This window comes from Taurulus bubalis (genome assembly GCF_910589615.1).
Source record: "Taurulus bubalis genome assembly, chromosome: 1".
NCBI lineage: Eukaryota > Metazoa > Chordata > Actinopteri > Perciformes > Cottidae > Taurulus > Taurulus bubalis.
In genome coordinates this window covers 27,820,358-27,835,382 of record NC_136589.1, presented here as the reverse complement: position 1 = coordinate 27,835,382, position 15,025 = coordinate 27,820,358, and the positions used below count along the sequence as shown (strand labels likewise).

Genomic DNA, 15,025 nt, shown 5'->3' with positions numbered 1-15,025 from the left:
TTAATGGCAGTGAGTCACTGTCTGAGGAAAATGTGACACATCTCAGCAGGTCAATTCTTTTTTATTAAATCTATTGTCTGAAATTATTATGCCTGCCAATATTAGCTTCCATAAATACCCTTGTATGCAGTACTTGTAGCCTCTATACTATGTTTGTAGTAAGTAAAGCCAGTTCAACGAGCTGATTCATTGTGTTTGTTGTGACAATGATTATTAAACAACTATACCGCTGTCTTTCAAAGGGGCTGGTAAGTGGTTTTAATTAATGATAAACAAATGATTTACCAATGCTTTATAGATAAGAACCAAATTATGCTTGCCAGAACTGCATTATCGTTTTTGTTTTTTAAACTCAACAGTGCATTTATAAATGTTTGTGATCCATTAATGAATGGGTTTCTCACTTTCTAATAAGCCACAAAGTCGGTAGAAAACAATGTTCATTAATAAAGACAAAATATTAAGCATCAAGTCTGCAGCTGTAAATGTTGATAAAAAGGATTATGGTCTATTTTGTATGTATCTCCTTTCTAGAAACATAAAGTAGTACATTATAAAAAGTTCTAAGGAAGCTAATAGTTACTTATAAACCCTTTTGTAAAAGGTGCCTTATTAGAGATGGGGCCTTTGGCATGAGGCCCACGTATTGCTCTGTGGTTCCACCTGTACAGCTGTTATTAAGTAGATCCTGATGCATTCAAGAGCACACAGACACACGGCGGCCTCACAAGCCGCTACATGCAGTGACCAGAATGAATACGAGGTATTTGAGCTATTGTCATTGTGTGGTTAGCTTACAGGAATCCATCTTTCACATGCCACCTTTCACAATAGTGACTTCACCCTGGATTGGGAGTCACAAACAACACAAACAGATTACCTGAAAATCAAAACATCCACACCAGCACAAACACGTATAGCCTACAAAACAGCTTGACAAACAGTCTGCATGAACAAAAGTTAAACCACTATAGTCACTGTAACAACATATCAGCAGTTGGTCTGATGTCAACATGGATGAGGTTATTTATTTATTTGGTGGCACTGTTGCAGCACAACCAATGAACCCAATGATTTGCAAGAAGTTAAACCACCAATTATACAGGTTGTCAAGTTCAACATGACTGCCGGATGAACCTGAGGGAGTGAATGGGAGGAGAACGCATCCGGGCTAAATAATAATGAAAGACTGGCATTAGCTATTGGAGGCATGATGCAGTTAATGGGTCTGTTCACCTGCTGGCCTTGTTGTCATCATTGCACTGTCTCCTTGGAATCACATCACAAGTGACTTCCTCCCCGGTTCCTTCTCAAAGAAAATAAATCACAATAAGTTATTTCCTAGGTGAATCCATATGGGCACTGAGCAACAGGAAGAACCACCCACTATTTGTTTTAAGAGAGATAAATACCATAACAGTGGTTTATATGTGGGTTGTGAAGTTATGAATATCTGAAGTTTACTTAAGTGTAGTGCTTTGATGTGTCTACAGTCTGCTGGCACGTGGGACATCTTTTCTCAGAGAGATTTGTTTAAATATCACACTCCAAAAACTGTGTAGACACTGTTTTAGGATCCAAGGAATTGCATCTATGAAAGGGCAGTTCAGCCTGCAGTGTTGTCTGAAATTGTACCTGCATGCGACGCACCTTTAAATAACAGGCAACATACGCCACCTGGTTGTCTCAGGTGAAATAGTCCCAATGTGTCTGATGGATCCTGTTTCAAAGGTGAGTACGTAATAATAAAGCTGCACTGAATCGTGTTTTCAGTGAACATTACCATTGCAAAATATGATATTATTGACTTATGATGAAACTTGTAGTATGATCATGCTCGCAATGTAAAAAAAAGTTTTGTGATGCACCAAATGTTTTGGAATAGTTTAACTCCGCCCTCTTGGGTTGTCCCTGAGGTGAGCCTGATATAAACAGCTGCTCGCAGATGGATAGGTGAGACTGGCTTCGGTACAGGCAGGTATGACAGCTACGCAGGACTTCATTGGATTCACTTCAAAGCACTGCGCTTCTTGACGCACAAGATCCAGACTTTACGCGGAGAGCAGATTGGAACGTTTTTCCACAAAGAGGAACATTCTTCAGAGAACATGAAGTTAGAGGTGTTGTGTGGAAGCCACTATGACATGAAGCATTTCGAGATGTCTATTGAGGGGAGTGCGCGTTCTCCACTTTCTGCTGAGGAAGAGCTGGGGTCGGATGGGGACTGCGTGGCTCCCAGCCCTCCTCCACCTGTTACTCCATGCACCAGCACCAAATCCAAGCCGTACACACGAAGACCCAAACCCCCATTTTCGTACATCGCTCTCATCGCCATGGCTATCCGGGACTCCCCCTCTGGACGTCTGACTTTGGCGGAAATAAACGACTACCTGATGAAAAGGTTCCCGTTCTTCAGAGGCAGCTACACCGGCTGGAGGAACTCGGTTCGGCACAACTTGTCTCTGAATGACTGCTTTCTCAAAGTGCTGCGGGACCCGTCCAGACCTTGGGGAAAGGACAATTACTGGATGCTCAACCCTCACAGCGAATACACCTTTGCGGACGGAGTGTTCAGGCGCAGAAGAAAACGCATTGATAAAAAGTGCAGCAGAGAGCCAAAGGTGTCCGAGGAGCCGCGGAGCGTTCAGCAGTCTGCATCCGCCACCAGGACGGATTCATGTGTCAAGTTTACTAGTTCCTTTGCGATCGACAGCATCCTCAGCAAGCCGTTCAAAGGGGACTCGAACCAAGAACATTCACCACTCCACCTGGCCTTCACCTGGCCGCGCTACACTGAACTGATGATGCCTCATTTAAATACACCTGCCTCATTTTCATACTTCAAGCCAGCCTGCTATGCGGACTCCTCTGCTGCGCATGCGCTGAACGCATATTTCCTTTGATGATTAAAAAGCGTCATTGTGCACTGACAATGAACACAGAGGAGAGGAGAATTGAAATTTGGAGTGGACTTTATTGTGGTGGCAAAGTGTTACTCTTATTTGTGTACATCTTAAAGGATTGTGTTATCTTATATTTGATCTTTGATGCACAATTATGTGTTGTAAATGTTACTGACCATTAACGTTGTCTGAAAACGTGTTAAAAATATGCACTTTGACTGTTTTTGTGTCTCTGTTTTTCAAAAACGAACGAAATAAAACTCTAACTGATGATGTCTGCGTTTTCTGATTTCTGAAAATGAAAAATAAGTAGTTGGTTCTTGTGGAGACAAATGGACGGTGGACGGACACCTGGAAGAGACATCTGCATCTTCTTTCTTCGAGAGCTCGACTGGTGTAATACTAAGGGCATGATATACACAAGCCTCCTCTTAGTATGTAAACGCATCAGGCTTGCTGGCCTTTTCAGCCTATATGTTGTACAATATTTTGTAGGTTAAAGTGTGAGAGATTTCTCCTTAATTGTTTTGGAAGAACAGCCAGTAACGGTGCATAATAATAATGATAATAATAATAATAATAAACAAACTATACAATAATAACAATAACAATGATAATTTAATGAAACCAAATTAAATAAACTAATCAATATCTTATTATTTATTGATCGTTTTTCGTATAATTTCCAAATAAAAAATAAATGGCCTTATAGTGTTTCTTTTTCAGTGTTCATGAATTCTGCTGCTGCCGGAAAGGGGCATCCAATATTTATGTTTTCTGTCTGGCGCTGCAAATAGCTGTCGCCTCAGTCACACATGCGCAGGGAAGTGTTTGCACATGGTGCATCCTGAGCGAACTCAACTGGAATCCACAATAGCAAGAGTTGTCTTCTAAGTAGGCCCATTCTTCTGAGGCTAGAAAGTAAATTTCCTTTTAGACTAGCTGCATCCTGCACGCAGCGGGGCAGCAGGTTTGATGTTGCTGAGATTCTGGGCAGATTGTGTTATGTGGTGTGGGAATTCCTTTATTTACAACATTATTATATTCGTGACTGTCTTTGTAATGACACCTACATTTGCACAACTCGATGGCATTTATAGTAGTAATAAATAAACCCTCTCTCTCTCTCTCTCTCTCTCTCTCTCTTTCTATATATATATATATATATATATATATATATATATATATATATGTATATATATACACATATATGTATGTTTCTATGTAAACTGACACTGATGCAAAAGGCGTGCTTCAGTCATGTCAGAGTCCAACAGATTCCATATAAATGCAAAACACTGCAGGAGAAAAAAAGGATTTCTCCAAATAGTTTCGCTTTATTCATCAGGTTATCGTGCATAATACATTCCTGACAAATGCATTCAGAGGTGTTTTGGAAAGAGAGTCGTGGGAGGAGATTTGTTTTACTCCACTGCGCCGTGTCCGGCTTCTAGTCTGGATCCTGGCCAGATGGGGAGGGAGTAGTTCCTGACGATTTCTTGGAGGGATTTGGGGGGATAGAAGGGGCAGAGAGAGATTTAAGAATTGATAGGTGGTCGACTTGTGTTTGGCCGGTTGGATATGCGCGAGGAAAGACGAGGAGATACATTGTCCCTCTCTTGTGGGATTATTGCCAGCGATGGACAGAGAGAGAAAGGAGGAGCAGCGGATGGTGTTTCTCGATTTTCACGGTTATGAACGCGCAGAGCATCGCAAAAGGAAACTGCCTTTTTAATCATAGCATTAGCCTTTTTGAAATATAAGAAACGTTATAGTTGCTCAAGTGTTATAGACAGATTACAAAAGAGAGACAACCATGACGACCGAGACCTCTAATCAACATTTGGATCCATCTAATCCTCGCTCCAGTCCAGCGGCCGCTGCTTTAAACGCAGCCTTGCTGAGCGCGCAGCCGATGATGGAGAGCGCGCACACTGCGTCACCCAAATGGAAAAAGGGAAACTCCGGCTTGAGACGTCCGGAAAAGCCTCCTTACTCGTATATCGCCCTCATTGTCATGGCAATTCAAAGCTCGCCGGTCAAAAGGCTAACTTTGAGTGAGATCTATCAGTTCCTGCAGGCCCGCTTTTCCTTCTTCAGGGGATCATACCAGGGATGGAAGAACTCAGTCAGACACAACCTGTCTCTGAACGAGTGTTTTATAAAGCTGCCTAAGGGTCTCGGTCGACCTGGCAAAGGGCACTACTGGACCATCGACCCGAGTAGTGAGTTCATGTTCGAGGAGGGCTCCTTTCGTCGCAGACCTCGGGGATTCCGTAGGAAATGCCAAGCAATGAAGCCGATGTACAGGATGATGAATGGCATCGGCTTTGGTGCGTCCATGCTGCCGCAAAACTTCGATTTCCAAACACCTCCAGGCTCACTAGCGTGCCATACCGGCTACAACATAGACCTGATGGGCAATACACTGCCAGCTGGCTTCGAGGGCCTCGGAGGAGGACACCACGTCTCACACATGTCACCAGGCTCCGGGTCAGCGCACATGGCCGCATGTCAGGTGGCCTCTAATGCGGACTATTGCCTGGACAGCAGCAGCAGCCCCCTGCAGTCCTCCCCGGCGATGGTGGGCACGTTGGACTGTCAGTCTCCTTATGCAAATGCGGCCTCACACTGGAGTTCGCCTGGTGTGTCCTCATACATCAAACAGCAGTCGCTGGCAGCAGGCAGTCCGACTTCTTCTGCGATGTCCTCCTACTCTCTGGATCAAGGCTATCTGCACCACAACGCACGAGACTCCTCAGAGAGCTCAGGTAGATCACTGCAGATCTATTATATATGATTTATGATGCCTGCTACATGTGCATTCAGAGGAGTCGTGAGACATTTAATTGAGTTTTGATTTTCACAATGCGTTTTTTATTCAATTAAATTGCCTTGGGTTATGTAATATATACAATGTATCGATTCCGGTTGCACTGAGTAAAACATAGAAAAATACCCTGACAAATACCCTGACAAGGGCAAAATAATTCATCCATCAGATTGTAACGTTGCGTAATTTAGACAGTAATTCGTAATTCAGTTTCAATTTGCGGTGCCCATGTAGCCTATTCAATTTAAATGTCTTACTATTTGGTAGCATTTTCCCTCAGGCTTTCTTTAGAGGCCTCTGTATAGAAGGTTAAAAAAAAGGCCAAATAACGCCATAAATTGACGAGTTTAAGATGAAGACCTGCGTGAAGAAGTCCCGAACACGACATTAAACACGCTGTCACAAACTAACTCAATAAATATCAAAATAATTATAATTCATGAAATAATAATTTCAGTGCAACTTCATTCGGGCCTTCAACATGAGCCACAGCAAATTAATAATCAGGGTATTTACAGAGGAGTTGTATTGCTTATTTTAAGTATTTTACTTTTTTTCATGCTGTTCTTTGTCATTTGATGCACACAACAACAAACAGTGGAACCACTCTATTACAAATGTTAGTGTGTAACTGTTTTATTTATCTCCAGATAAAGTCAGCTGTCTTTTTTAATGGTTGTTAATTGTTAATATATATAATATACTATAATACTGTCAGAACAAATATTTGGTTGCCATGTTGTGGAAAATCTATTTGGCTCCATCAAAGATCCTCCATCACGTCACATACTGTACTTTATCGTTTGTATTAATGACGTATCTGCCGCCTGAAAAAGTGCTGCACAGCGTATGTGCAAAACATTAATTTTTACCACTATTTATTAGCATTTGGAACTGAAAACTGACTTCATTACTGAAAACAAAACAAACCCTCTATTCATATTTTAATAACATGTATATACCCACAGACTACATTAGTAATTAGAAGTCCACAATCGTCTATAGGACCAACATTTGAATTATTGACAAATGAGTACAAACATCAGCCAGAATATGTTTTGTTACCTAGAAACAAAACACGTGCTTTTATAATTCGTTTATAATTGATCCATGAGGCCGTAGCAAATTATTTGTAATCCTAAATAAATCCATAAACGGCACCCTAATAGAAAGTGGTATACCAACACATATCAGCGGGGCACATATTAAACACTCTTCGTTATCCAACAGTTTGAATAAAGATAATCCAGGTACTATTTCGATGAAGGCAACGACTTGACCTCATGTGTGCTGTGTTTCAGTGGGACTGTCTCGATACTCCAGCCACTCAGCTCCCGCGTGCGACCGGAAGGACTTCGTGTTGAACCTAAACGGAATCTCTTCCCTCCACCCCAGCAGCGGCGGGTCGTACTACCACCAGCTCCATCACCACCACCAGAATGTCTATCAGGACGTGAAGCCATGTGTCATGTGACATTATTACAAAAACAGACCTGCCCAGAACCTTTCTGCTAAATGTGAACCTCGGGATGAGTTATTTTTAACAGAATATTTGGTGAGTTTTGGTGAAAATGATTCTTTTGGGCGATTTTATGACCTTTCGAGTCAATGCCAGTAAACTTGGACTTAAACAAAAAAACTGTTTTATAGCCTAAAGCTTATGATGAGAGGATTGTTTTGCCCCTCTCGCTCGTAACTGACTTTACACATATGAATAAGCGATATCAACAGTTAAACTGAAAACAGAAATACGTATACGTACCTGAATTAATCTTTATTCATGCACTTTCATTTTGTGTTCCTGGAGTTGCTGAGATTGTTGAGAATTCCTTGCAGCGGGTGATTAAATAGATACTTTTTAAAGTATAATTTGGAAGTGTTTTGAGCAATAAACGTTTTTTTTTTAATACACAGCGTTTTTCATTTTTCTGCAGTTTGCCGTTCTTCTTGTACATTATTATTATCAATAATATTATACAAATCCGAAACTATACATAAGCAGTGCAGTTGTCAATTTCGATTGACCCTTTGGGTTGGGTTTAAATCACTTATTTCATATGCAACAAGAAACAATCATTATGGCCTTTTTTGTATTTCCCTTTCAGAAAAATCCACAGGTCCTCTTCAGAGACACTGTCACCCCATCGAGCCCATCATCTGTTTATTATATGAACAAGGATAAGGTGTATTTTTCTATTAACACTAATCATACATTTTATGTTTTGAAAAGATGGAAATTATTAATAGGAAATACACCTTCTTTGATTCAGTTCATGCTGATAATAATGTAGGTGTGATGCACGTCTTAAGAAGCCTGGCTATGTGGTTATTATGTAATGATGGTTGTTATTAATTACTGAAGAGAAAGGAAGAAGGCAAAAGGCACATGTTACACACAACTCTGACCTGGAAACTGGATAACACCCTATCCTTCTTCTTTCGTCCTGTTGCTTTTCACGTGACTCTACCGCCACCTCGTGGTGAGTGAAAGTTGAAGCGCTCAAAATACATTTCAAATAGTTGTGGTACAATGCGTTTGCATGTCTTCATGCTGCAAAATAAATGAAAGTGTTCTTCAGAATAGTCAGTTGACATATAGGTTACATACACGGTGAAATGTCACTGTCTCTCTGATGAACAGTGATGTATAAAACAGTCTAACAAAATGTTTGACTTGATGAATTCAATTCTGAATGGATTGCCAAATCTTTCCAGATTAATCTGATCAAAGAAATCAAAAGAATCGTCAATACATGTTTTACTAAATGCTTTCACTATCAAAAAAGGGTTGCTAGACCACTCACATCAAGTCTATCACACAATTGTGTCAAAATGCATCAGAAACCCACATCTTTTATATGTCTAATGTTGTGTTTAGGTCTGAGAGACATTGGTAAATAAACATAAATAATAAAGTTGAACAATACTGCACATAGTAGAACAACCAGCGTAATTTCCAATCACCAGTTTTTAAATGCAGGCACAGTTGTTGTTATACATTAAACAAATAAAAGCTGATTAATGTCTCTGCTGTCCATGGATATAATAGATCTCAGCACCATGGTATATGCATTTAAAAATATATACCCCCAAATGAGTAAATCAAAATGGATGAAATGACAAAGAAGAAATAAAACACGTTTACACTATGCATAACTTTCAGAGCTTACTGCATTTTCTTTTTATACTTTGGAAATAAGTTTCAGTGACCTAATATCTCAAATGTTTCATGAATCAAGCACTGAATAAAGTGTCTGTCATGAAATTTACATTTGTGTGATATGGACTTCTGTCGGGAATGGAACAAGTAAAATGTCTGAGGACATTCAACCAAAATTCATGAATAAGTTTTACATCTAATGTGATATTTTTGCAATGAATCTGATTTATGTTGGGTTTTTTTAAGATAGAGAGTGCACAATGAATCTCAAGCAAATCAGTTATACATTGTATAGTTTGCATTTGATATGTGTCTTAAAGAAATAAAACAATAAGACAAAATATCGAGCTTATATTGTTTGACCGCTTTGTACTTCCTCAGCCGTGCTAATTTGTAGCCTTCATTTTCATGTTATCGATAGATATTCTTCTCCCAGGTTATTTTCAACACTAATAAACAATTAGTGGAATCTGCTGGAAATGTAAAGGAATGAAAAAAAATACATGAAAAAAGTCACAGACGAGGTTTAAACATTCCAAAAATAACTTTAATTTTGAAATGGTATCATACAGACGGAAATAATTCATGCAAATTCATAATATAGAAAGACACAACTAATCTTTATCACCATTATCATCCACACTGATGCAGCTCAAATATGTCTGTCTGTGCTGCTGACTAGAGTATGGATTTTGCACTTATTTTGTATTAAAAAAATATACTTTTATTTAGTGTTGAACAAAGATACAAATCACAATGTTCTTGTTTGACCACAACATCTTCTGCTTCTAACTACTCGTCGGATATCATTTAGTGACATCCCGTTGAGAAAACACTGCTCTCATTTCTCTTAATGTTTGTCCCGCCCTTAATCGAAATAACGCCCTGCGGAAAAAACACCAACAAATGCATAGACATGGAAAACAAAGCATTAGAAAAATCATCATCATCATCATCATCATCATCATCACTGCTGTCTTGTTGCACTTCAGGAAGAGGACACAGAGGATGAAGGGGAAAGACGTTTGCAATTGTAAACAAGAAATTTTGAAAGTGTGGCTACTACCGCCGTAAGACGTCGCAATATATATACATTACCGGTAGTGATATGTGTTATTGAGGTACACATATATATATATATATATATATATATATATATATATATATATATATATATATATATATATATATATATATATATATATATATATATATTATATGTATATAATGTTGGCATATATATATAATGTACTTCAATAATAATAATAATAATAATAATAATAATAATACATTGCATTTGTAATGCACTTTATATTTAAACAATCTCAAAGTGCTACAGAACAGAATAAAACAAGAACATTTTTAAGATATATCTAAAAGCAAAGCCCATAAAAGATATTTTAGCAGTACGCTTTCTTAAAAAGGTGAGTTTTTAGGTCACGTTTAAAAGCCTCTGCAGTCTGTGGGGCCCTCAGATGGTCGGGAAGGGAATTCCACAGCCTCGGAGCTGCAGAGGAAAAGGCCCGATCGCCCATAGTGCGGAGCTTGGATCTGGGGACTTGGAGGGTATTTTTGTTTGCAGAACGGAGGTTGAATGAGGAGATCTGGGGGGTGAGCTGTTCTTTTAGGTATTGGGGGGCATGTCCGTGAATGCACTGATGAGTGAGGAGGGAGAGCTTATACTCAATTCTGTGTGGGATGGGGAGCCAGTGTAGTGATTTCAGAACGGGGGTGATGTGGTCGTATTTGCGGACTCTTAGCAGGATCCTGGCAGCGCTGTTTTGAATATGTTGTAGTCTCTGGATGTTCCTGTTCGAGATTCCGGTGAGGAGAGCATTACAGTAATCCAGCCTGGACGATACAAAGGCGTGGACAAGTGTCTCTGCATCTGTCAGGGGGAGAGTTGAACGGAGTTTGGCGATGTTCCTGAGGTGATAGAAAGCTGTCTTGCAGAGGTGTTTGATGTGGGTGTCAAAAGTGAGATTGGGGTCCATTTTAACACCAAGGTTGGTGACAGATGTGGAGAGAGGGACGTTTTGACCCGAGAAGGTGATACAGGTGATGGTGGAGGAGCGGAGCTGATGTGGTGTGCCAACTAGGATTGCTTCTATTTTTGAACTGTTTAGCTGAAGAAAATTGAGTTTCATCCACGTCTCTATGTCCTCAGGGCAGGTGGTGAGTGTGGACATAGAGTGGGAATCAGAAGAAGTGGGGGTTGTCCTCATATAGAGCTGTGTGTCATCAGCATAGCAGTGATAGGATACCCCATGCCTGCTGATTATATTACCCAGGGGAAGCAGATAGAGGGTGCAGAGAGTGGGGCCCAGCACTGAGCCCTGGGGCACACCGCAGGTGACGTTGTGGGTGTATGATTTTGCTTTTCCCAGGGTAACGTATTCCGTTCTGTCGGATAGATATGAGGTGAACCAGTTATGTATTTTATCAGAGAGTCCAATAGTGTATTTCAGACGGTGAAGGAGGATGTTGTGGTCAATTGTATCAAAAGCAGCTGTTTGGTCAAGGAGGATGAGTAGAGATGGGGAACCGGTATCTGCTGCCATCATGAGGTCATTTGTGACCCTGACCAAGGCTGTTTCAGTGCTATGGCCAGTGCGGAAACCAGACTGAAACTTCTCAAAAAGGTTATTGTCTTTGAGGTGATCGTGAAGTTGTGCTGCAACTGCCTTTTCCAGAACTTTGGACAGAAATGGAAGATTTGAAATGGGCCTGTAGTTGGAGAAAACTTCTGGATCCAGGGTGGGTTTTTTCAGTAGTGGTCTGATGAAAGCAGTTTTTAACGCAGATGGAATATGGCCGGCCAGGAGGGAGTGGTTTATGATCTTGGTGATTAGTGGAGAGATGGCAGAGGTGTTTGTTTTTAACAGAGCTGATGGGAAAGGGTCCAGAGCACAGGTGGTTGGCTTTGTGTTTTTGATCATATCCTCCACTTCCTCCTGTGTGACATTTGAGAAGGAGCAAAGAGGCTGCACAAACTCAGATAGTGGGTCGGTGGTTGTAAGAGGCAGGACAGCATTGGCGGAGAGGTGTGAGCGGATGTTTTCAACTTTTTGTCGGAAAAAAGTGATGTGCATATTGCACCTATCCTTAGTGGCCTCAGGATGGACAAGTGAAAGCGGTTTGAGAAGATGATTTACAGTAGAGAAAAGTTGTTTAGAGTTACCGGGGCTGTTGTTGATAATGGTGGAATAAAACTTGGACTGTGCATCTCTCAGAGCTTCTGCATAGGCCTTCCTGTGTTCTCTATATGCCTGTTTGTGAACAGTCAGTCCAGAAGCCTTAACACATCTCACTACCGGTAATGTATATATATTGCGACGTCTTACGGCAGTAGTAGCCACACTTTCAAAATTTCTTGTGAAATTTTCTAGTTATTATTATTATTAAGCCCGCAAGAGAACATGAAGTGCGCTTGCTGCAGGGGTCTATGACCCCTTGCAGCTGAGCCACACTTAATTAGTTGAGGGATGTGCACGACATGACCGGTGTGGTGCAATAACTGTTTCTGTAAATAATGCTAAAGGGCCCTGGTGGGGCCAGGGGCCGTGTCAGACCTGGTGTTTAGTTGTGTTCACTATTGCATGTAGAGTAATGTATTTATTTCCATTTAGAATATGTTATTTTATAGGTTGAAAGTGTTACATTAAGATAAAGTGCATATACATTGTTGTATACAACATCTGCACACCATGACCTGAGAAGAAATATGTGCCCTATACATAAACATAGAACTACTAAAATGACCTTGGCTATACAAATACAAAAGTCTGCAATGAAAACGTTGTTATAACAATGCTTATGCAGTGTATGTAACTCTAAAGGCATTTCAACTTATTGACATCAGTTACGGTGCACACTGAGCATTATGTAATCCTTTACAAGGATTGAGGTGTGCATCTCCGAGTATCTCTCAGAGTGTTCTGAGTAGCACATCTCACTATTCAAGGTCATAGTTTTGTCCTATCTGCTAACCTGTCTCCTAAATAAATGACCCATTGACTCGCCAGCCCGTTAAACTAATTCCAGACTGCAGTATTCATATGAACCGTAAGGTGGCAGTAGCGTCTTATTTATGTTCTAATACTCTGGAGAGCAAGAGGCTCTCTCTCACACACACACACACACACACACACACGCACGCACGCACGCACACGCACACACACGCACACACACGAGGTATTAGGTAATAGCTGTTGACTAGTTAAATTAATCTCTGTAGCATTTTAAAATGCACATATTTCATGATCAGGCAAACTGCTTTTTGCTATCTGTTTTTCTTCTTCTTCTTTTTAATTTGTCTCCAGAAATATATAGGTTTAAACAAGTGTCTTATGAAATGGTTTTTGGCCATCAAAGAAGGGATAAATAAATAAAATACACAAATCAGTGTAGGCTAATTAGTGGAAAGCGAGCAACGATTTCTAACTTGCCCTTTGTGAACACTAGAGGGAGCCAACATCATAGTTATGAAGCAACTTTAACTGTAAATAAATAATAAAGTAAATAATAGTTCTCTCTCTCTCTCTCTCTCTCTCTCTCTCTCTCGCTCTGAGTTGTGTCACGGCCATTGTTTTATATGTGAACATCCGTCTGATTTAGTATAGTAACCAGCATTTTTTTATTTGATCTTATTTAGACTACATATAATAGTATCATTATAATAACTTTGTGTCGTTATTTATTATGATCTTGTCTTTCTTTTTCGGAGATTTTTGTTTTAATAATGGGAGAAGATTAAGTGGAACAAATGCATCACAACTAAATAAAAACTAAACATAAAATTACGTTAGATCCAATTAAATTGTAGAACACATTATATTCGAACAAGTGTCACTTTAAAACCCCAAACATGTATTTTGATAATAGTGGTGTTAAACAAAAAGACAAAAAAGAGCAGTCAACAGGCATCAGATGTTTTTATTTTTTATTTAATTTTTATCATTTTGACATCCATCATGTTCTTCGCGGCTTCAGTCGTGGACACCTTAAACAATTACGCGTCAGGAGGACTGGGTGGGCAGGCCGTGGTATAAGTAAAAAGCCCGTCGTGAATTGTGTAAACAGCCCGGGGCGGTGGAAAAAGTTCATGCCCGGGTCCATATAAGGAGAAACCGGCGGAGCAGCAGGCCACTGCACGGACATTTAATTAAGACGACCTGCAGAGGATTACATCGATATTAGGACAGTAACGTTGCCTCTCAATGGCCATTAACAATTTCATGCACAGTCGCCTTTGCAGCAGGCGACCAGAAGCCTTCTGGGTCGGCCTCTTCCACTCGTGTCTTTGATCACAGTCTTTCATTTCAAACCTCAGCTTCATGATTAATTATCAGGACATTTCGTAAAACACCTAATACATCTCCAAGGAATTTTTGAAAAAATAATGGAGTTGCTTCTGTGTGAAGAATAAGGAGGTGTTTGGTTTATTTGGTTACAGAGACAACGATCACAATAGGCCCGAAACATCCCAGCAGATATTCAAACATTTTGATTCAATGCTCCTCATGTGAGGAGTCATGCTCTTCCCATTTGCTTTTCTTCTTCTCTTGAATAAACTCTCACACCTCTGGCTCTTCACAGCCAACCCATCCTTTAATTCCCGTTGTAATGAGATCTCACTTAACCGCCCACTGCCCACGACGCGCGGCTCTGACCTCCTTTGATGTCCCAGTGATCTACTGCTGGTGTTTTGACTTTTAACTAATACCATGCATTTGTATACGTTACAACTGGGCTTATAAACGACGCCAATTGGTTTATATAAGCAATATCATAGTTGGTCACTGTACATATTTACATTTCACTGTATATACTTATTTACACAATTCATTTACTTTGCATTTTTGCACTTTTATTATTTCATCTTCTTAAATGTCTTCTATGTAACTCTGCTACCACAACCACATTTCCCCTTAGGGATGAAAAAAGTATATATCATATAGGATGACCGCTACCATAAGAGAGCTTATCAATTATTATTATTTTTATTTAGAAATATAAATGTATTTAATGCTATTATATTTAGATTCATGATATCTTACATTTCCAAATCGAAAGACAACTATTTTGGGTTTCTTAATGCAGCCACAGGTCTGATAGATAGAGGATAAC

At 40.0% G+C, this 15,025-nt stretch overlaps 2 protein-coding genes across 2 annotated transcripts; both read left to right on the top strand.

Moving 5' to 3' along the window:
- Nucleotides 1-2,108: 2,108 nt before the first annotated feature.
- LOC306735903 (forkhead box protein Q1-like) lies at nt 2,109-3,073 on the top strand (the record flags this gene model as incomplete). The annotated part of the gene is made up of 1 exon (XM_079217473.1): nt 2,109-3,073. The coding sequence occupies one exon, from the start codon at nt 2,109-2,111 to the stop codon at nt 2,901-2,903; it is 795 nt and encodes a 264-aa protein (XP_079073599.1). The 3' UTR covers nt 2,904-3,073.
- Nucleotides 3,074-4,719: 1,646 nt separating this feature from the next.
- Nucleotides 4,720-7,210, top strand: LOC306739857 (forkhead box protein F2-like; the record flags this gene model as incomplete). Its single annotated transcript, XM_079221922.1, has 2 exons — nt 4,720-5,674; nt 7,038-7,210. 2 exons carry the CDS (start codon nt 4,720-4,722, stop codon nt 7,208-7,210), a joined length of 1,128 nt encoding a protein of 375 aa, XP_079078048.1.
- Between the last annotated feature and the right edge of the window lie 7,815 nt (nt 7,211-15,025).